The sequence below is a fragment of the Ranitomeya variabilis genome, chromosome 2, assembly GCF_051348905.1.
Source record: "Ranitomeya variabilis isolate aRanVar5 chromosome 2, aRanVar5.hap1, whole genome shotgun sequence".
Lineage (NCBI taxonomy): Eukaryota > Metazoa > Chordata > Amphibia > Anura > Dendrobatidae > Ranitomeya > Ranitomeya variabilis.
The window spans coordinates 1,076,841,053-1,076,864,908 of record NC_135233.1 but is presented as its reverse complement, the minus strand read 5'-3'; the positions used below and the strand labels follow the sequence as shown (position 1 = coordinate 1,076,864,908).

General features: G+C 41.1%; 1 protein-coding gene across 1 annotated transcript in view; it reads left to right on the top strand.

Moving 5' to 3' along the window:
- Window positions 1–8,107, top strand: part of LOC143808696 (cytochrome P450 2B11-like) — a 127,838-nt gene extending 119,731 nt beyond the window's left edge. Inside the window, exons 7-10 of the mRNA XM_077291618.1 lie at window positions 3,343–3,484; window positions 4,561–4,745; window positions 5,803–5,944; window positions 7,623–8,107. Of these exons, the coding sequence (XP_077147733.1) occupies window positions 3,343–3,484; window positions 4,561–4,745; window positions 5,803–5,944; window positions 7,623–7,801 (648 nt within the window). The 3' untranslated portion in view covers window positions 7,802–8,107. The remainder of the gene's footprint in view (window positions 1–3,342; window positions 3,485–4,560; window positions 4,746–5,802; window positions 5,945–7,622) is intronic.
- The last annotated feature ends 15,749 nt before the right edge of the window (window positions 8,108–23,856 follow it).

Below are 23,856 nucleotides of genomic sequence, written 5' to 3'. Positions count from 1 at the left end.
TACCGCCAATGCCACTGCTCTGGGGCCGAGAGGTGGAGGGTGGCCCCTGCAGGCAGGCCCCGTATCATGTAGCATCAGGCCCCTGTCACTCCCTCCTCTAATTCTGCCAACAACCTCAGTCAGCTGGGGAGAGAGCGGCGTGCGAAGTGCAGGACTTCAAAAAGGGGGTGTGTCATGCAGGGAGAGACGCTGGCCAATGAACGCTTTCCTCACCAGACTGAGGAGAGCGCTCACTGGCTGCTGTCTCTGTCCTCCTGCATGGCGCGTCCCAATGGTGACTGGTGAGTACTCAGTCAGGGGCCCCGCAGCACAGCACGCAGGAACATCAGTGGAGGGAGAGCAGGACTTACAGTGTGTCTTCTCCCTCCACTGCTCTGTTCCCAGCAGGCTGCAGCATCTCCGTCCTCACTGTGAAGAGATGGGGGAGGAGCTCACCGCACTGGACAGCAAAGCAGCACCAGGGGGCTGATATCAGTCTGCTCTGTGCCCCATCCCCCACAGTGGGGTCTGCAGCCCTCTCCAGCTGAACTGCCCTCCTCCAAGGCTCCTCTGATCACCTATACAAGATTAGTATGTGTGTATGTATATGTATGTATGTATGTATGTGTGCATCTGTGTATGTACAGTATGTGTGTATCTATGTGTATGCTTCTGTGTGTATCTGTGTATGCATGTACAGTATATGTGTATGTCTGTGTGTATAATATGTGTGTATATATTTGCGATATATTTGTATGTATATACGGTATGTATGTTTATGTGCATGTATGTACAGTATATGTGTATGTCTGTGTGTACGGTATGTGTATACTTTGTATATATAACTGTATATGTATGTGTATCTATGTGTATGTACGGTATATGTATGTGTATCTATGTGTATGTATGGTATATGCGTGTATGTATGACGGTACGTGTATCTGTGTGTATGTACAGTATACTGTATGTATGTACGTTATATGTATGTATGGTATGTGTGTGTATGTACGGTATATGCATGTGTGTATGTATAGTACATGTATGCATGACAGTATACATATGTTTATCTGTGTGTATGTACGGCATATGTGAGTGTTTGCATATACAGTATATGTATGTGTATCTGTGTGTATGTATGTACGGTATATGTATGTGTATCTGTATGTATGTACACTGCAGTATGTGTGTTTGCATATAAGGTATATGTACGTGTATCTATGTGTAACATATATATTTATTACAAACACACACACTATTTATATATATATATATATATATATATATATATATATATATATATATATATATATATATATATATATATATCCAACTCAGTGAAAAAATATAAATATATATATTTTTTAGAGGTGTGGGGCCCAAATAGAACTTTTGCTATGGGGGCCCTGTGATTGCTATGTACGCCCCTGCTTGCAGGGCAGTGATAATGAGGACAATCTGACTTGTTTCTCAGAGCCCGAGGCTCCAGGGTGCCATTGCCAGATTGCCATCATCATAAGCAGTGTATCAAGCAGGAAGGGGGGCCCAGACACATTTCTTGAACAGGGGCAACAAGCTATTAGAGTCCGCCCCTGCCCCCAGCCAGTGGCGTGTCGCTAATAGCAGCACAACATGTAGCTGCTATGGGGCCCGTGAGTCAAAGGGGCTCGCCCAGTGCCAGTGGAGAAGGAGCAGTGGGTGACAGGAGGCAGGAGTCGGCTGCTACGCCTAAAGCCTGTGCCCACTGCTAAAGAGAAATTCATAGTCACTGCTCCCCACACCCATAGTCGCTCCCACCACTATACACTGAAGCCGGTGCTGAGAGATGGGAGGGACTATAGGAGTGGAGAGCAGTGAATATTCATTTCACTTTAATAGCGGTCACAGTAGCCGCAGCTGCAGGCTTCCTGCTGCTACGCGATCACATGTGCCCGCTACTAAAGGGAATGAATATTCACTGCTCTCCACACCCATGAATACAATATATATCAGTACATGGTGGCCATAATGCTGTAGGACTGCATTATATTCTGTTGGGGACTGCATTATGTTCTATGGGGGGGCTGCATTATATTCTATGGGGGGTTGCGTTATACTATATGTCAGTATTATATTCTATATGGGGACTGCATTATACTCTGGAGGACTATGGGAGTGTATTATACTCTATGGAGAACTATGGGGAGTGTATTATACTCTATGGAGGACTATGGGGAGTGCGTTATACTATATGGAGGATTAGAGGGAATATATTATACTATATGGAGGACTATGGGGAGTCTATTATACTATGGAGGACTATGGGGAGTCTATTATACTTATATCTTATGGGGCCATAGCACTTGTGCAGCACTATAAAGGGCAAATATCTCAATGGAGCATCTTATGGGGCCCTTATTACCCTTTATGCAGGATTATATGGGGCATATTTTAATATGGAGCATCTAATGGGGCCCATCAAACTTTATGGAGCATTATATGAGGCTCCTGATTCAATATGGATATTCAAAAACACTTAACCTTCTGATGTCTCAATTAATTTTACTTTTATTGGTATCTATTTTTACTTTTGAAATTTACCGGTAGCTGCTGCATTTTCTACCCTAGGCTTATACTCTAGTCATTAACTTTTCCCATTTTTTTGTGGCAAAATTAGGGGGGTGGGCTTATACTCGGGTCAGCTTATACGCGAGTATATACGGTAACTGGATTTGCGCTGCTAGTTTTTTTTTTATAAAACTCCGGGGTCAAGTGCCCGCCCCCCCTCCTCCCTCCCTCCTTAAGCAGGGACTGTGGTGGGGGGGCGCCATTTTTCCGTTCGCCTCAGGCAGCAGAGAGGCTAGGTTCACCCCTGGATAAAGTAGCCTGGGTAAAGCACAATATAGCAAATCGCTAGGTCACACTGTCCCTTAGAACAGCAGCATCCTATCCCTAACTGAATTCACAGCAGAGTGAACCCAAAATGGCGGCGGTGGCTTTCATAGTGCATCATGACGTCATTTCAGCAGCCAATCATAGCCATGCCAGTAGTTAACATGCCTAACATGCTCTAACAGGATGTGCCCACACTTCTTTGGATCCTCATTGGCTGAATAAACTCAAACTGGGTCAATGCATTATGGGAACTTCCGATTCCGGTATTCGATATCCTAAAAGTATCGGAACTCCGTATGGAACTCCAATACTGCGAATATCGGCCGGTATCTGATATTGCAGTATCGGAATGCCCAACACTAGTTACCATCTTCAATGCATTGTCACAAAAATTACTGATATTTGTGTCATTATTACCTTAACTTAGAAAGTTCTGTGTAAAAATAAAAATTATCTTATCCTTTCTTTTATTTTCCATTTTATTTCATGAAGGGAAAACCGGAATCTTCATTATACTACCATAACAAAAACTTAGGCATATTGGTCAACAATCTTTTTGCCGCTGGAATGGAGACCACGTCAACCACTTTACGATGGGGCTTATTGTTAATGATGAAATATCCAGATATCCAAAGTAAGAAATTATTTTTCTTTAAATATATACAGTTGTATATTTATATTTCTTATTGTTCTCATAACAATATATTATTCTTTTAGTATATATAGTAAGTATTTTACAATTTTCTGAGCCTACAAATGGAACAATTATAATGTTTGGGAACACCATTAAAGTGGAATATCCCTTGTTTGTCATATCTTCCATTTTATATTATGAGTCAACAAAAACTAATTCATGTATTATAGTTTAGCAAGTATACAAGAATTGCTGATAGGATAATAAAATAAAATATATTTTCTGCTTAATAACTTTAGGTACAGTAATGGGCACCGTAACTGCCTCATAATAATACAGCACAGTATAAAAGCAAATCTGTTTTCTAAATGGATGGTAGGCAAAGTTTCCATAGCCAAGAACCGATCCCAAAATGTAGTAAGTGTAATAACATTAATAATTTTAACAAATGCCTAGAGTTAGAAATGTAACATAGTTCTCCTGATTCACTATACTGATTTCCCCATGTGCAGGGCATTCCAGTAGCTTAGGTTTCCATGGTTTTGACCACTCATATAGTGACAGTTAGTTTATAAGTTATTAATGTACATAACCATGGAAACCTAAGCTAATGCAGTGCCCTGCACACGGGGAAAGCTTATCAGAATGACTATACTTCATTTCTTACTGGAGGTATTTGCTAATATTGTTATTATAATACCTACTACATATTTTGATAGAATCTTGGAGATATGATTGTATTAACATAAAGGGGTATTTCCAACTGTTTTACTACTACCACCACCAATGTCGGACTGGGGTGAACAGGGCTCACCAGTAACCAATTTCAGGGCCCAAATATGACATTATCCTCAATCACAAATTTATATAACAATGAACTGGGTAGATTGTGAAATGAATAAGATGCCACCTTTGGCTGCGCATAGTGATTCGAGTATATTGTGCCAAGAACTGCTCATATAAGATGGTGATGGCCCACCGGATGATTCTCCTGTGGGCCAGTTAAAACCTGACCACCACTACAATTGCAACTCTATTGAATTCCAACTCCCAATATGTCTCATTTTAACTGATAGAAAAAGTGCAATGTGAAATTGAAAATGTTATTGGATCTGCTCAACCTCAAGTAGAACATAGAAAGGAAATGCCATATACTGATGCTGTCATTCATGAAATTCAAAGATTTGGGGACATCGTACCTGGAAGCGTTCCACATGCCACAACTACGGACATCACATTCAGGGGCTATTTTCTGCCAAAGGTACAGTGACCAATGTTTTTTATTGTTCATTAGTCAAGTATTGTGCTTTAGGGATTTGGGCCTGGTAAAAAAAAATTGCAAGTTAAATTATTGGTTGTATGTCTTCTATTTTTCCTTGTAAATGTTTTATGGACATGGCTTCTCTGTTGCTGTATGGTTTTTGCATGAGAACAGTGAATTTTATATCTAGAATGCATCTGTCATATAATTTCCTAAAGTCATCAGATGTAGGTGTAGGGCTGAACCGGAGTCACAGATGAAGCATCTTTCATTCTTGGGGGGTCACCATACTTTGCCGGTGGGTACTGTTGGGTCATCATACTGTGCAAATGGATGTTGTTGTGCAGCAATTCACTGTGTTTTGGGGCACTTTTGTTGGCATCATACTTTACGGGGGCAATAAAAGAGGAATCTAGGGCTTCAATAGGAACAAAATTGACCTGTAAGGACTGCAAGGTTGTGAGATATGTTCTTCAGTGCCCCACAGAATATTTTTCTTTCTTTTGGTGGGTGGAATGAGGGCGCCAATTAGACCATTTATTATGGAGTCCTATGATTTCTGTGTAGCCCCTTACTCCTGCTGTGTAATTTACTCCACACAGTAATACTTTGGAGTATATTTGCCCCCCAAAAATACTTTATTAACATGATACATTCATAGAAAAAAGACTAAAAAATAGACGCTGCTAGGCACACATGCAGGGAAACATAAGCATATGCAGGAGGTGAAAAAATACATGAACAGTGTAGCATCAATGTAACATACACCCCTATAAATGCTGAGATTAAATGGTTAAAGTTGTCCAACACATGTATACAGCATAAGGGGGAGCGCAAAAAACAACTTATATGTAGATGTCACCAGCTGCCTTCCAACAGGTGGCGCTATAGAGTTCAGGTCCTCTTTTTCTCTGAAGAGGCAATTTGCATACCAGCTGCCTGCAACATTCCCAAAGCCCCGGCGCACGTTTAGTTAACTCTTCATCATAATTTGACCCAGAGCTTCACACGGTCTCCATGACAGTGGTTCTACATTATCTGTTCTTTTCCCCCTCAGGGTACAACTGTCATCCCATTGTTGCACTCTGCGCTGAAAGATAAAGCCTACTTTGAGAAGCCTGAAGAGTTTTATCCGGAACACTTTTTAGACTCAGATGGAAAGTTCAAGAAGAATGAAGCCTTCATTCCCTTTTCATTAGGTAACGATCATGCAATTTAAATGACTGTAAAGGAGACGATATGTAGGAATATACCAAAACCATGTACATTTTATATAATAATGCTAAAATGCTATAAAAGATGTATCTGCAAATATCTGCTTTTCAATTTTAACCTGGAATAAAAACAATGTGCAGTAAATTAAATAGTAAAGCATGTAAAATAATATAGGGTACTTGGTTGACATTTTGTTTATTAATAAAATGCATAAAATTCACTATGATAGTCCCTTCTGATCAGCTTTGGTATACCAAGTGGGTCTTCTCTGGTTGAAGCAATCTTTTGCATTGTGTAAATTGGTGGAGGGCATTTTTCATCTATTTAAGTAAATTGAGGGACATTTTTTTCAAATTTGCCAGATCCAGCGAAACACAAATTCTATTTGAATCGAGTGCTACCCCTGCTTTGTAGTTTTCCGAATCTTGTGTTGTACATGCTTCTATTAGATTGCATAAGACTACTGTCAACCAATGACCTTTGAACTTCAATGCACCATGACATGCATGCTGCTGGACAGCCACACACTACAGCCTCTCGAGTGCCTTAGGGTACCGTCACACAGTGGCATTTTTATCGCTACGACGGCACGATTCGTGACGTTGTAGCGATATCGTTACGATCTCGCAGTGTCTGACACGCTACTGCGATCAGGCACCCAGCTGAGAATCGTACGTCGTAGCAGATCGTTTGAAACTTTCTTTCGTCGCTGGATCTCCCGCTGTCATCGCTGGATCGTTGTGTGTGACAGCGATCCAGCGATGCGTTCGCTGGTAACCAGGGTAAACATCGGGTTACTAATCGCAGGGCCGCGCTTAGTAACCCGATGTTTACCGTGGTTACCAGCGTAAAAGTAAAAAAAAACAAACAGTACATACTCACCATCTGATGTCCGTCAGGTCCCTTGCCGTCTGCTTTCCGCTCTTACTGTCTGCCGGCTGGAAAGTGAGAGCAGATCACAGCGGTGACGTCGCGGCTGCGCTCTGCTCTCACTGTACGGCGGTGCTCAGTCAGAGCAGGAAGCAGACGGCAAGGGACCTGACGGACATCAGATGGTGAGTATGTACGGTTTGTTTTTTTTTACTTTTACGCTGGTAACCACGGTAAACATCGGGTTACTAAGCGCGGCCCTACGCTTAGTAACCCGATGTTTACTGTGGTTACCCGGGGACTTCGGCATCGCTCCAGCGCCGTGATTGCAACGTGTGACCGCAGTCTACGACGCTGGAGCAATACTCATATGACGCTGCGACGTCACGAATCGTGCCATCGTAGCGATGTAAATGGTACTGTGTGACGGTACCCTTAGACCTACATTTGTTACTCCATTTTACTGCTCACAATTTAGAAGGAGCTATAAAACTATAGCGCCCGGTCATTGTCATCTGGTTGCTCCTTCTTAAGCAGTGCTAAGGCAGTACGGCACATATAGTTGCAAGAGTTACAGCCCGCTTCCATTAGTCTCTTCTACATTGCAAATTAGAGATGGTGTCTCGTATTACAATTCAGATCCTTTGAAGCAAATTGGACTGAGCTGCCATAGCACACAAAACCTGAGGACAAGAGTGGTAGTTAAGCTGAAAGAAAACACCCATCAAATTCTACTCCTATATAATTCCTCTAGTACTTAATACTCTTATCATCTATTTATGTTTTATCCAGGTAAAAGAAGTTGTGCTGGAGAAAACTTGGCAAAAATGGAATTGTTTCTGTTCTTCACAACCCTGCTCCAGAACTTCACATTCCAGGCTCCACCAGGTGCTGAGCTGGACCTTAACCCGGCACCAGGGTTTACCAATTCCCCATTACCCCATGAAATATGTGCAATCCCTCGCCGATAAGATAAGAAAGAATCCTTAGATTGTCCACAGACAGCACACTGCTAGAAGAACAGTTTCACAATCAATGAAGCTGCATCTTCAAGGATAAAAACCAAGGATATAAATTATCTCCCATATCAGAAGCAGGAAGTCTCACCTAGCTGTTAGAAGAGTGAGACAGATTCTCATCAGTGCCTTGTGAAATCATGGTTTGGTTTTTGCTTTTTCAAAATTGGTTTTCCTGAATAAAAAATATCCTGTGTAATCCTACTGATATAAAGAGTAAATGAAATTAAAGCAAATAAAGATAGTGAAGATGTAGCGTCACTGACGTCCCTGGTGTAATTTTGTATATGGTAATTTCATCATTTCTAATTGTTAATTCCTATTGTATTATACGTGTAAACCACATTACTATATTGTAATACAATTTCAAATAGAAAACTAAAATTATACATCTTCTATGGGTCTGATGATGGGTATTTAGTATGATTAAGTTTATAAATTACAAAAGAGAAATAAAAGCATTAACAAAGTCTTCTTGTCCCACATAACATAGAAAAAGCCACAAACTTACCTCTCAAACCTAAACCGTTCTTTCAGCCAATCAATGGCCGCTAATCGGCTTCAGCATTCCATTCCCCATCTGAGCAGCTCCATCTGCATTGCGGCTTATATAAGTGGTTGCTGATTGGCTGCAGCAGTCATGTGACAACAATGTCTTGTGAATGCTTAAAATAGCAGTGTGTACATTGCTATTGTGGGGTCGATCCGGGAGGTAAGTATACGAGTGTTGTTTTTTATGATGTGTGGGGAGCTCAAAGAGTGACTGTTCTTATTTATTTATTCTCATAGATCAATAGTACGTTGTTGAGATAGGAAATGACAGTTGCTACTGACAAGATTCTACATAAAGGGGAGATGTGAGGAAGGAGGAGCTCTGCCTCTAGCTCCACCTCCTCCCGCTACTCTCTAGCTTTACTATTTCACTATTTTCTATTACTATTCCCAATTCTAGCATTTTATTGTTACTTCCATCATCGTTATGGCGTAAGTCAGTAGCAGGTGTATGAAGCGGGCTCACGGGGTAAGCTTGCCCCATACCCGGCAGGTAATGTGTATGTAATACTGCCAGAACCACCCTCTAACAATCACAAGTGGCATGAAGGGCCGCCAACGATTGTTAACCTGTTAAATGCCACTGTCAAACTTTGAAAGTGGCATTCTCTGCGCCACCATGGGGGTGTGTCATTCCACGCGCCAATTGTCACAACCATGATGTGACTGTGGGGTGCTAATAGGTTGTCGAAGACTTCCATGCTGGTCACTATGGAGCTCCCTTCAAACCCTGCCTGTGGCCAGGCTTCAGAGGAGACTGTGATTTTCACTATATACAGCAGTACTGTGGTAGTGCTGTATATAGCACAATTAATCAGAATATCAAAGCTTCAACTTTGAGAGACAGAATCTAACATTGTATGATTTTTAAATAACTAAATAAGTGTTTGATTGCCTATCAACCAACAACAATTCTGACTTTCACAGACCTTTCTGTTATTCTTTAACCCCTTTCAGCCATCAGATGTACTATTCCGTTCATGTGACCTGGGACTTAATCCCCATGGTCACATTGGGACCCTTAGTGCCAGGAGCGGTCACGGACTACTCCCGGAACTTTAGCCCCCAGAACACTGCAATTATTTATGATTGCAGCATTCCGGAGCCGGCAAAGGGGCAGACAGCCCCTCTGCCTTTGGATCGGAGACCTTGAGACATGATGCGGGGTCCCAATTGCTCTCATGGTAACCCGATGCTGTGATGATGACATCCAGGGTACCAGAGCTGAGAGACGTCCTGTCATGCACATGAAGTCTCTGAGGTCAGTGTGCACAGAGTGCAGTGCTCACAGCTTATGTGGCATTGAGATCTGCATACCATATAAGTGGCCAGCCTGCACAAATGAGTGTCCCATAGTGGGACACAGTGTAAAAGTTAGAATGAATGTAACAAAATGTTTTTAATAATTGTACAAATATTTAAAAAAATAAGAAAATATAATTATTAAAAAATCAATATTTATTCTATCATTAAATAAATATTTGAATTACAAAAAAATCTAAGCAATAAAAGTACAAATATTTAGTATCGCCACATCCGTAATGACCCGACCTATAAAACTGTCCCACTAGTTAACCCCTTTAGTGAACACCATTAAAAAAAGGCAAAAAAACAATGCTTTATCATCATACCGCCAAACAAAAAGTGGAATAAAACGTGATCAAAAAGACTGATATAAATAAAAGTGGTACCGCTGAAAACAGCATCTTGTTCCGCAAAAAAACAAGCTGCCATACAGCTCAGTCAGCGAAAAATTAAAAAAGTTATATCTCTCAGAATAAAGTAATGCAAAATAATTATTTTTTATATAAAACATTTTTTGTATAAAAGTACCAAAACATAAAAAAAGATATAAATGAGGTAACGCTGTAATAGTACTGAAACGAAGAATAAAACTGCTTTATCAATTTTACCACACACAGAATGGTATAAATACCCCACCCCAAAAGAAATTCATGATTTGCTTGTTTTTGTTCATTCTGCCTTCCAAATATCCGAATAAAAAGTGATCAAAAAATGTCATGTGACTGAAAATGGTACCAATAAAAATGTCAACTTCTCCCGCAAAAAACACATGACTCTGTGGGCCAAAATATGTAAAAAAATATAGCTCTCAAAATGTGGTAATGCAAAAACTATTTTTGCAGTAAAAACCATCTCTTAATGTGCGACAGCAGCCAAACATAAAAGCCTGCTTTAACACCTCTTTCACACATCCTGATATTTCCGCTACCAGAGATGTCCATGTGTGTAATACTTGCAGCACAGTTGCAGCATGCTTGTGCCGCATCAGTACCACAAGGACGAGCACCAAGGAGGAAGCATTACAGTAAGCGCTGTTCCCTGGCGTCGGGTGCTGAACACAGCTCTCATCTTTCTCCCTTGCTTATGCCGATCGCAGACAGAGCAGGGCAGAATGATGGGAGACATGTTCAGCACCCGGCACCAGGGAACAGCGCTTACTGTAACGCTTCTTCCCCGGCGCAGATGCGTGTCACATGGATGACATCCATGTGTGTTATGCGTATGCAACAGTGCTGGACATTTTGTGGCCCGTGCTGACATTAACAAAACTGACATGTCAGCGTGTTTTTACCATAGACTCGTGGTCTGTGGAAAAAACACTGACATGTGCACAGACCCATTCACTTGAATAGACAAAAAAATGTTCTGTCTCTCCACATGGCTGCTCAATGGTCTAAAATTCTGTCTGCCAGTGGGTCATGACACCTGCAAATCATAACTCTTCCCTTCTGAGCTCTGCCATGTGCCCAAACAGTGGATTACCCAGACATATGAGGTATCAGCGTACTCAAGAAAAATTACACAAAAACTCTTGGGGTCCAATTTATTCTGTTACCCTTGAGAAAAGAAAAAAATGGGAGCAAAAAGATCAAAGCTCATTTTTGTGGAAAAAATATGATTTTCTATTTTTACGACTCTTCGTTATAAGCTTCTGTGAAGTACTTGGGGGTTAAAAGTGATCACCACACATCTGGATTAGTTAATTGGGGGTCTAGTTTCCAAAATGGGGTCACTTGAGGGGGGTTTCAACTGTTTATGTACATCAAGAGCTCTCCAAATGCGACATGACGCCTGCAGACCATTCCATCAAATTCTGCATTCCATAATGTCACTACTTACCTTCCGAGCCCCGAAGTGTGCCCATACAGTAGTTTTTTCCAACATATAGGGTATCAGCGTTCTCAGGACAGATTGAACAACAAATTTTGGGGTCCAATTTCTCCTGATACCCTTGGTAATATAAATATATTGAGGACTAAAGATCATGTTTGTGGAAAAATATGATTTTTTTTATTTTCACGCCCGGGCGTTATAAACTTTAGTGAAACACCTGGGTATTCAATGTTCTCACCACACATCTATATAAGCTTCTTGGGGGGTCTAGTTTCCAAAATAGGGTCACTTCTGGGTGGTTTTCACTGTTTAGGCACATCAGAGGCTCTCCAAAAGCGACATAGCGTCCGATCTCAGTTCCAGCCAATTTTGTGTTGAAAAAAGTCTAACGGCGCTCCTTCCCTTCCGAGCTCTACCGTGCACCCAAACAGTAGTTTACCTCCACAACTGGAGTATCAGCATTCTCAGGACAAATTGCCCAATAATATTTGGGGTCCAATTTCTCCTGTTACCCATGATAAAATAAAAAATTGGGGGCAAAAAATTATTTTTATGATTTTTTATTTTTATGGCTCTACGTTATAAACATCTGTGAAGCACTTGGGGGTTCAAAGTGCTCACCACAAATCGAGATAAGTTCCTTAGGGGGTCTAGTTTCCAAAATGTTGTTACTTGTGGAGGGTTTCTACTGTTTAGGCACATCAGGGGCTCTCCGAATGCGACATGGCATCCAATCTTATTTCCAGCGAATTTTGCGTTGAAAAAGTCAAATCGCACTCCTTCCCAAACAGTGGTTTACCTGCATATATGGGGTATCAGCGTACTTAGGACAAATTGCACAACAATTTTGGGGTCCAATTTCTCCTATTACTCTAGATAAAAAAAATTTTAAAAAAAGGATCTGAATTAAATTTTTTGTGAAAAAATTTAAATGTTCATTTTTTTAAGCATTCCAAAAATTCCTGTGAAGCACCTGAAGGGTTAATAAACTTCTTGAATGTGGCTTTGAGCACCTTGAGGGGTGCAGTTTTTAGAATGGTGTCACTTTTGGGTATTTTCTGTCATATAGACCACTCAAAGTGACTTCAACGGTGATGTGGTCCCTGAAAAAAATGGTGTTGTAAAAATGAGAAATCGCTGGTCAACTTCTAACCCTTATAAAAAATATTTTGGTTCCAAAGTTGTGCTGATGTAAAGTAAACATGTGGGAAATGTTACTTAATAAGTATTTTGTGTGACATAGGCATAGGTCTAATTGTACCAGGTATTATGCGCATAGAGTTATTAAGCTGAGTGTCGATTGCATTCACATGACTACTATTCGACCATACTGGAGCAAAATATTCTGTGGCGGAATACACCAAGGCAAAGGTAGACATTCTCAAGACAGATGTTGAAGAACCCCAAGAGGATCCACAGAGTTTCTGAATAATATTATTGCGTGCTTTCAGTTTCTGTGCTGTCTTATCCAAGTAAGATTTGAAGGTTAACCCTTATCCGGCTGAATAGGTACAATTGTAACTATTCCGTTTTAAAATTGCAATAACTTTTTTTTGAAAAGACGTAGAGGGCTGAAATTTCGTGACATCTCTACATTTTTGGTCCAGAATATATTGGCCAAATTTCAATAAAATATCTCCACCCGCTTCCGAGATAAGGGGTCGAGATCTTTTTGCATCCATAACAAGCTGCATAGGTACAAATGTACCTCATATATTTTGAATGAAGATAATGCAAGGGAAAAAGCATAAATTTTTTTTTAATGATAATGCTATTTAACTATTATAAACAAGTAAAAAACTGTTCATTTACATTATAAAAGAAAATGTAAGAAACTTTTTTTTATTGATTTTCTTTGCAAGTAATGCATGTTGGCTTTGCTACAGAGTGTTCATCGCAAATGGGTTTCACACAAACCACACAAGACTTTCTAGTCTTGCGTTGTTTTCGCCTCAGGTCTCTGCAGACATAGCAACTACCAACAACAGGGGAGGGTCCACGACTACCATGAGGTATGTTGGGGCCAGCTGCTGGCTGCGATGCTACCACAATGCATCGTCCAAGCACCATTTCTACTGCACCTCGAAGAAAATGGTTTCTCATTATCATTTTGTTTGTACTACGATCTTCAATTGCAATCATACACAGCTGATTTGCGAGATCTTTCAGGAACTTTCTTCGTTGATCCTTTGCCCTGAAGCTTGGATTGTGTTCTCTGTAGATGATGTAGGATGCTAACCCACTGACATCAATCATATTGTAGAAAAATGCCAAAGTCCAACGTGATGTTCTTCGTTTCACAGTGTACTCTCCCAACATTTTATCCATAACATCAACGCCACCTTTTGTTATGTTGTAGTATTTTATTATCTCTGGCTTGGCTGCTAGTGTCTCTTCAACTTCTCCCGTCATGTGCATAGATGATAGAAGCACGACTGATTTGTTCTTCTTTAGTACATATGAACAGACTGTTGCATCATGATTGTAGGCAAAATTTGTCGAGTTTACAGGCCTTTCTTTGGCAGGCTGCATGTTGCTAGGTAGGAACCTTTTGTTTTTTCTTACTGTACCAACTAGTGTCATGTTCCAGGAGTTCAATACCTTAGCTAGTTCCATGGTTGTAAAGAAGTTATCGGTGGTGACATTTCTTCCAGAGCCTTTATACGAGCTCACTAGGTCCAATACTGTTCGTTCTCCAATGTTTACTTGTCGAGGACCATCAGTTGGTTTCCCAGTGTAGAGCTGACCTTGTAAAGGGTAGGCATTTGATGAGTCACAAGCCCAGAAAATCTTTATGCCATATTTAGCTGGTTTTGAAGGTATATACTGGGTAAATTTAGTATGACCTCTAAATGGAAATAATTGCTCGTCGACGGTGATACAATGATATGGCTTGTAGGCTCTCTCCAGATTACTGTTCAGCATTGTCCAGATGTCCCGTATTGGTGCAGCTTTATCTGTTTGCACACGTTCTGCACGTGTATTTTCGTTGTCAAACCTGATAAATCTGAGTATCATCTTGAAGCGGTCACGAGACATGGCTGCACGTATAAGAGGCAGAGCAGCAACATTCCACATTTCCTCCAGATTCTCTTTGTTGGCTCTGTGCACACCAGCAGCAATCAGTATGCCCAAAAATGCATGAAGTTCAGTTTCAGTAAATTGCTTGAATGTTTTTCGTGGTGGCCGTTTGGAAGAATCAGGAAAACGTTGTACCAGTTCGTTGTTGTAAGCATCACAAACTCTCTTGGCCTTTCGATTCGTTTCCCGTAATATGATGTCACACATCTCGGGAGTCATGATGGACTTGAATAGCTCTTTTGCTGTATATAGGTTGCTGATAGCTGCAGGGCCACCTCTTTGTCGTAGGACATTACGAGATTTTGTTTGTGCATTTGGCAGTGGATTACTGCACCATTGAGTTTCATCCTTAGCAGTCCAAATGTCGCCTGCACTTTGAGGCACAGAATCATCCTCAACACTTTCGTCTGATTCGTATTCATTTTCATGCTCTATGACCATTTCTTGTTCAATGTCTGAATCTTCTTCAGTAACATCCACTTGTGGTACATAGTTTTCATCATCAGATGCAACATATGGTTCATCCTCATGCTCAGAATCAGATTCTTCTAGCATTCGCATTATTTCGTCAGACGTAAATCTGTAAATATGAAAAAATGTAAAATAAATAATTTTCCGAAATACTACATTATTGGCTTTTCACAAAATTATACTAACCTGCAAACACGTTTTCTTGGATTATGGCGGAAACTAGATCCAGCATTACTATCACTCATGATGACTTGCTAGATGAATTTTGGCTTCGTATTTTGTGCTGAATATAAATAAAACATCGTAAAACAATATGTAGATACTAATTATTATCCATTTTTCGTATAAAAATTATACCTATAGTGATAAGTTTCATACAAAATATATGTAAGCCAAGTCCAGGCTGAAAGACAATTTGACTGTTCTGTCCCCACATAATGAGAATAAAGGTATAACTGGCTGTTAGATGCTGTGAGACTTTCCTACCTTCGTTTCCAAGAAATTGAAGACTTCACAAGCCTAGAAATGTGTGCTCACAGCAATGAGATGAACAGCAAAATGGCTAATGAGAGGAGGGAGGCAGGAAGACAAGTAGAAGCCACTCCCAGTTTGAATTAACTTAATTGACAGCAACATAAGTGACCAGTAACAACACTGAACAATAGATATCAGCATAACATTTGTAGCTGAATGAACTTTAGTTTCTGAAACCAAGTAAAGTCTTCCCACAGTGGAGGTATATGTGAAGGTACAATTGTACCTATGCAGCCTGTTAAGGTTGTAAAATTATGCAGCCTGACAAGGGTTAAGCTTCTAGCAAGGATTACACCTAAATACTTAGGATTGAAAATGTGTTTGAAAAGTTGACCTTCAAAATATACTTTAAGTTGAGACTCAGCACTTGCATTGTGTGAATGAAAGCAACATACAGTACCTTTGTTTTTGATGGATTGGGGTTTAGCCTCCATTGTCGAAAATACTTTCTCATTACATAAAGATCTTCTGTTAAAACCTCCTCTGCTTCCGCCATGGTTTTGCTCACTGTAGCAAGCGCCCAGTCATTGGCATATCCAAATTTCCCTGATATTGTACCAGGAATGTCAATTAAGTACAAAGCAAACAGGAGAGGTGCCTGCACTGACCCCTGGGCCAAACCACTGTTTAAGGTTTTCTTACAACTGGTTGAATCACCCATGATAAGTTGAAAGGTTCGATTTGCAATCATATAATTCAAGAGGTACATCATTTTTTTGCATGGAATCACCTTCGGAACTTGTATAGAAGTACTTCCCTCAACACAATGTCGTATGCAGCAGAAAGATCAATGAACGCCACTGAAACCTTCTTGTTCTTTTGAAATTCAGCTCCAATTAGAGGACTAGGCTAAAACTTGGTCACTGCAGTTTCAAACAGGTCTAAAGCTGGCTTACTCTATGGGTACTGAGTCAAAAATCTTTGAATTGGTCTTGTTATAGATTAAGCATTCTAGTAGCTTAGATAGGCAACTCAGTAAAACAATGGGTCTATAGCTTGATGGATTTTCTTCAGGCTTCCCAGTTTTTAACAATGCAATGATCTTGGCGGGTTTTAATTTACTGCGAACGTGAGCATACTCCATGTTATCTGAGAATAATTTTTTCCGCATAAGGTCCACCATTTGTAAGAAATTCGGGATGAATCCTATCAAATCTAGGAGCTTTGTTACTTTTAGTATCAACAAGGGCAATTTCACAAGTTGTAAAAGGGCAGGAGTATTCTTCAGTTAGTGCCAAAAAGACTCATAAATATCAAAGCTTAATATTTTTGGAAGTTGAGTGGGTTTTTATTAGATTTAGCTGTCTTAGGAGGATATCTGTTGCAGAATTATTAGGCAACTTAATAAAAACCAAATATATTCCCATCTCACTTGTTTATTTTCACCAGGTAAACCAATATCACTGCACAAAATAGAGAAATAAACATTTCTGACATGCAAAAACAAACCGCCCCCAAAATTAGTGACCAATATAGCCACCTTTCTTTATGATGACACTCAACAGCCTCCATCCATAGATTCTGTCAGTTGCTTAATCTGTTTACGATCAACACTGCATGCAGCAGCCACCACAGCCTCCCAGACACTGTTCCGAGAGGTGTACTGTTTTCCCTCCCTGTAGATCTCACATTTTATGAGGGACCACAGGTTCTCTATGGGATTCAGATCACGTGAACAAAGGGGCCATGTCATTATTTTTTCTTCTTTGAGACCTTTACTGGCCAGCCACGCTGTGGAGTAGTTGGAGGCATGTGATGGAGCATTGCCCTGCATGAAAATCATGTTTTTCTTGAACGATACCGACTTCGTCCTTTACCACTGCTTGAAGAAGTTGTCTTCCAGAAACTGGCAGTAGGTCTGGGAGTTGAACTTCATTCCATCCTCAGCCCGAAAAGGTCTCACAAGTTCATCTTTGATGATACCAGCCCATACCGGTACCCCACCTCCACCTTGCTGGCATCTGAGTCGGAGTGGAGCTCTCTGCCCTTTACTGATCCAGCCTCTGACCCATCAAGAGTCACTCTCATTTCATCAGTCCATAAAACCTTTGAAAAGTCAGTCTTAAGATATTTCTTGGCCCAGTCTTGACATTTTAGCTTATGTTTCTTGCTCAAAGGTGGTCATTTTTCAGCCTTCCTTACCTTAGCTATATCCCTGAGTATCGCACACCTTGTGCTTTTTGCTACTCCAGTAACGTTGCAGCTCTGAAATATGGCAAAACTGGTGGCAAATGGCATCTTGGCAGCTTCACGCTTGATTTTCCTCATTTCATTGGCAGTTATTGTGCACCTTTTTTGCTCAACATGCTTCTTGCGACCCTGTTGGCTATTTCCCATGAAATGCTTTACTCTTTGGAGATCACACTTCAAAAGTTTGGCAATTTCAAGACTGTTGCATCCCTCTGCAAGACATCTTACAATTTTGGACTTTTCAGAGCCCATCAAATCTCTCTTCTGACCCATTTTGCCAAAGGAAAGAAAGTTGCCTAATAATTAGGCACACCTTATACATGGTTTTGATGTCATTAGACCGCACCCCTCCTCATTACAGAGATGCACATCACCTGATTTACTTCACTGGTAGTTGGCTCTCAAGCCTGAATTGCTTGGAGTAGAACAACATGTATAAAAAGTATCGTGATCAAAATACAACTTGCCTCGTTTTCGTTTTGCATTACAGTTTCCTTCTAGATTTCTTAAAAGAGACCATGCTTTTCTACTGGACCTTTTAAAGTCCAAGTTCACAACTGTTTCCATTCATTTGACACAACGTGCTGCATTCAGTTTGTTCAACCACTCATCATCACCAATTTCACCATCTTCACTCTCAAGAAATTGTCTGTACAGTAGTTCACATCAGTCCAGCCAGGAATATATTCTTTGCAAATCCCACATGGTTTTGATTTCTTTGCAGCTTTGATAACAGCTTTACAGAACCACTCATAGTTTTTACTGATTGAAGGTATCCAGCCAATACACTTATCGAGATGATCTGCGAACTTTTTCCAGTTGGCTTTAACAAAATTCCATCGAGGACATGGGTACAAAGTTACAAGAGAAATGGATACTTCAACAGTGATGATAACAGAGCGACGCTGACTGTGAGGGAAATGTTTGACAACACACCAAGATGTAGATAAAGGTTGATTGTTTCTATTGCATGATACGAAACATAGATCAGAGTTGTATCCTCTCTGCCAAGCTGCTGATTGGAAGGTTGGAAAATCCTTTGCATCAAAAACCAGGAATTTATTATACATGTCAGACCTGTTTACCAGGTGCTCACCATTGTTGTAAATACTAGCATATTGCCAGAGTTCATGGTGACTTTTGAAATCTCCTATGTACACTGTAGGATGTGGATGGGCATGGCTAACTTCAGTGTGCCATTGTACTGCAGGAGGCTTGTAGATATTAACAATTGAGATATCACCAATAGTGTTGAGCGATACCGTCCGATACTTGAAAGTATCGGTATCGGATAGTATCGGCCGATACCCAAAAAGTATCGGATATCGCCGATACCGATACCCGATACCAATACAAGTCAATGGGACACCAAGTATCGGAAGGTATCCTGGTGGTTCCCAGGGTCTGAAGGAGAGGAAACTCTCCTTCAGGCCCTGGGATCCATATTAATGTGTAAAATAAAGAATTAAAATAAAAAATAGGGATATTCTCACCCTCTGACGCGCCCTGGTTGTAACTGCCAGCCTCCGTTTCTAAGAATGAGCGCTTGAAAGACCTTAGATGACGTGACGTCAAGTGACTGCCCAGCGACCAATCACAAGCCGCGACGTTATCTAAGGTCTTTCAAGCGCTCATTCTTAGAAACGGAAGCTGCCGGTTACATCGGTAAGGTCCAGGCTGCGTCGGAGAGGTGAGTATATCTCGATTTTGTATTTTAATTCTTTATTTTACACATTAATATGGTTCCGATACCGATTCCCGATACCACAAAAGTATCGGATCTCGGTATCGGAATTCCGATACCGCAAATATCGGCCGATACCCGATACTTGCGGTATCGGAATGCTCAACACTAATCACCAACTTAACCCCTTTCTGACATTAGATGTACTATCCAGTCGAGGTGACATGGGCACGTATGACCATCGATGGTTTAGTACATCATATGCAATCAGCCACGCTCACTGGGGGAGCGTGGCTGATCGTGGCCGTGTGTCAGCTGATTATCACAACTGACATCTGGCACCATGTACTAGGAGTGGTCACGGACTGCTCCCGGTATTTTAGCCCCCAGAACACTGCAATCAAACAAGATTGCAGCGTTCCAGTGGCATAGGGAAGCATCGCACAGGAAGTGCTTCCCCAAGACCCTCAGAACAACACAATGTGATCACGTTGTTCTGAGGGTCTCCTCCGTCCACCTCCCTGCAGGCCCCCAGATCCAAGATGGCCACAGGGTCCTTCCAGGTCCTGCAGGGAGGTGGCTTGCCAACGCCAGCTGAGAGCAGGCACCGGCAAGTCTCATGCCCTACTTGTCAGATCAGCGATCTGACACTATGTAGTGATATCCCACTCTGGGACAAAGTAAAATGTAAAAAAAAATAACACTGTGTAAAAATATTTTTTTTAAATTCCTAAATAAAGAAAAAAAAATATTGTTCCAATAAATGCATTTCTTTATGTAAATAAAAAAGTAAAAGAACACATATTTAGTATCTTTGTGTCCTTAACAACCCAACCTATAAAACTGTCCTACTAGATAACCCCTTCAGTGAACACTGTAAAAAATAAAAATGAAAAACGAGGCAAAAAACAATGCTTTATCATCATACCGCTGAACAAAAAGTGGAATAAAACGTGATCAAAAAGATGGATATAAATAAACATGGCAAAGCTGAAACCGTCATCTTGTTCCGCAATAAACGAACCACCATACAGCGCCATCAGCAAAAAAATAAAAAAGTTATAGCTCTCAGAATAAAGTGATGCAAAAACAATTATTTTTTTATACAAAATAGTTTTTACTGTATAAAAGTGCCAAAACATTAAAAAAAAAAGATATAAGTGAGGTATTGTACTGACCCGAAGAATAAAACTGCTTCATCAATTTTACCAAATGCGGAACGGTATAAATGAAAAATAAAAGAAATTCAAGAATTGCTGGTTTTTGATCATTCTGCCTAACAAAAATCAGAATAAAAAACAATCAAAAAATGGAATCTATCCAAAAATGGTACCAAAAAATTGTCAACTCGTCCCTCAAAAAACAAGACCTCACATGACTCTGTTGAGCAAAATATGGAAAAATTATAGCTCTCAAAATGTGATGACACAAAAGCTATTTTTTTCAATAAAAAGCGTCTTTTAGTGTCAAACAAAAACCTGATTTAAAAACCCGCCATGAACAGTAAATGAAACCCCCCTTTCTCATCCCTTTAGGGAAAAATAATAAAATAAAAAAGGTTTGGGGTTAAAGTTAGGGTTAGGGTTGGTGCTAAAGTTAGGGTTGGGGTTAGGGTTTGGGCTACGTTTACAGTTGGGTTATGGGTATGTCAGAGTTAGGGGTATGGTTAGGATTATGATTAGGGTTGGGATTAGGGTTAGGGGTATGTTGGGGTTAGGGGTGTGTTGGGATTGGGATTAAGTTTGGGGTTGTGTTTGGGTTACGGGTGTGGTTAGGGTTGAGATTAGGGTTAGGGGTGTGTTGAGTTAGGGTTGGAGTTAGAATTGGGGGTGCAAACGCAATATGACATCCGATCTCAATTCTATCCAATTCTGCATTGAAAAAGTTAAATGGTGCTCCTTCCCTTCCGAGCTCTGCCGTGCACTCAAACAGTGGTTTACCCCCCACATATGGAGTATAAGCGTGCTCATGACAAATTGGACAACACCTTTTGGTGTCCAATTTCTCCTGTTACTCTTGGGAAAATAAAACAAATTGGATCTGAATTAATTTTTTTGTGAAAAAAAGTTAAATGTTCATTTTTTTAAACATTCCAAAAATTCCTGTGAAGCACCTGAATGGTTAATAAACTTATTGAAATTGGTTTTCAGTACCTTGAGGGGTGCAGTTTTTAAAATAGTGTTACTTTTGGGTATTTTCTATTATATAGACCCCTCAAAGTGACTTCAAATGTGACGTGGTCCCTAAAAAAATGGTGTTGTAAAATTGAGAAATTGCTCGTCAAATTTCCACCCTTATAGCTCCCTAACAAAAAAAAATAATTGGTTCCAAAATTGTGCTGATGTAAAGTAGACATGTGGGAAATGTTTCTTATTAAGTAGTTTTTGTAACATATCTCTGTGATTTAAGGGCATTAACCCCTTCCCGACCCATGACGCCTATGCGGCGTCATGGAATGATCGCATCCCTGCAGATCGGGTGAAAGGGTTAATTCCTATTTTACCCAATCTGCAGGGAGAGGGGGAGTTGTACTTCAGCCTAGGGGGGGGTGGCTTTGCCCCCACGTGGCTACGATTGCTCTGATTGGCTGTTGAAAGTGCAACAGCCAATCAGAGCAATTTGCAATATTTCACCTATGAAAATGGTGAAATATTGCAATCCAGCCATGGCCGATGCTGCAATAGCATCTGCCATGGCTGGAAATCATGTTCTGGCCCCCCCCACCACCCCCGATCTCCTCCCCAGTCCTCCGTTCTGTCCGGTACCCCCCTCCGTCCCCCTGTTCGCTCCCCCGTGCTCCTGTCCGCTCCCCCGTGCTCCTGTCCGCTCCCCCCGTCCTCCGATCCCCCCCCCTGTGCTCCGATCCACCCCCCCACCACCCCCTCATACTTACCGATCCTCCCGAAGTCGGTCCGTCTTCTCCCTGGGCGCCGCCATCTTCCAAGATGGCGGGCGCATGCTCAGTACGCCCGCCGAATCTGCAGGCTGGCAGATTCGTTACAAGTACATTTTGATCGCTGTGGTAGGTTCTACCACAGCGATCAAAATAAAAAAATAATAATTAACCCCCCCCCCCTTTATCACCCCCATAGGTAGGGACTAGGGTTGAGCGAAACGGGTCGATCATTTTCAAAAGTCGCCGACTTTTGGCTAAGTCGGCGTCTCATGAAACCCGATCCGACCCCTGTGCTTGTCGGCCATGCGGTACGCGACTTTCGCGCCAAAGTCGCGTTTCAATGACGCGAAAAGCGCCATTTCTCAGCCAATGAAGGTGAACGCAGAGTGTGGGCAGCGTGATGACATAGATCCTGGTCCCCACCATCTTAGAGAAGGGCATTGCAGTGATTGGCTTGCTGTCTGCGGCGTCACAGGGGCTATAAAGGGGCGTTCCCGCCGACCGCCATCTTACTGCTGCTGATCTGAGCTTAGGGAGAGGTTGCTGCCGCTTCGTCAGAAGCAGGGAGAGCGTTAGGCAGGGTCCACTAACCACCAAACCGCTTGTGCTGTAGCGATTTCCACTGTCCAACACCACCTTCGGTGTGCAGGAACAGTGGAAGCTATTTTTTTTTTTTTTTCCTCAGCGTTGTAGCTCATTGGGCTGCCCTAGAAGGCTCCGTGATAGCTGTATTGCTGTGTGTACGCCACTGTGCAAACCAACTGCTTTTTTCAAAGCACATATCCTCTTGTTCCTTTCTGCACAGCTATCTTTTTTGTTTGTCCACACTTTTTATTTAATTTGTGCATCAGTCCACTCCTATTGCTGCCTGCCATACCTGGCTTAGATTACTGCAGGGAGATAGTTTTTTTGTTTTTTTTGTGGGAGATTAAGATTGGCATTTCTGCTACAGTGCCATCCCTGTGTGTGCCATCTCTCACTGAGTGGGCCATAGAAAGCCTATTTATTTTTTCCGTGATTTGTGTTCTAAATTCTACCTCAACACAAAAACACTACATCAATCAGTGGTAGAAAAATATTGGCCTCAGTCAGGGCTTGTGTGCCACTGCTGTGTGTGCTATCTCTCATTCAGTGGGCTATAGAAAGCCTATTTATTTATTTTTTTTTTTTCTTATTATTTGGTTTCTAAAGTCTCCCTGAAAAAAAAAAAAAAAAAAAAACAGTGGGAGAGTAATATTGCCCTTTCAGCTTGTGTGCCAGTCTTGACTCCTGGGTGTGCCACCTCTCTCTCATTCAGTGGGCCATAGAAAGCCTATTTATTTTTTTGGTTTTTTTAATATTATTTGGTTTCTAAAGTCTCCCTGAAAATAAAAAAAAAAAACTTAAAAAAACAGTGGGAGAGTAATATTGCCCTTTCAGCTTGTGTGCCAGTCTTGACTCCTGGGTGTGCCACCTCTCTCATTC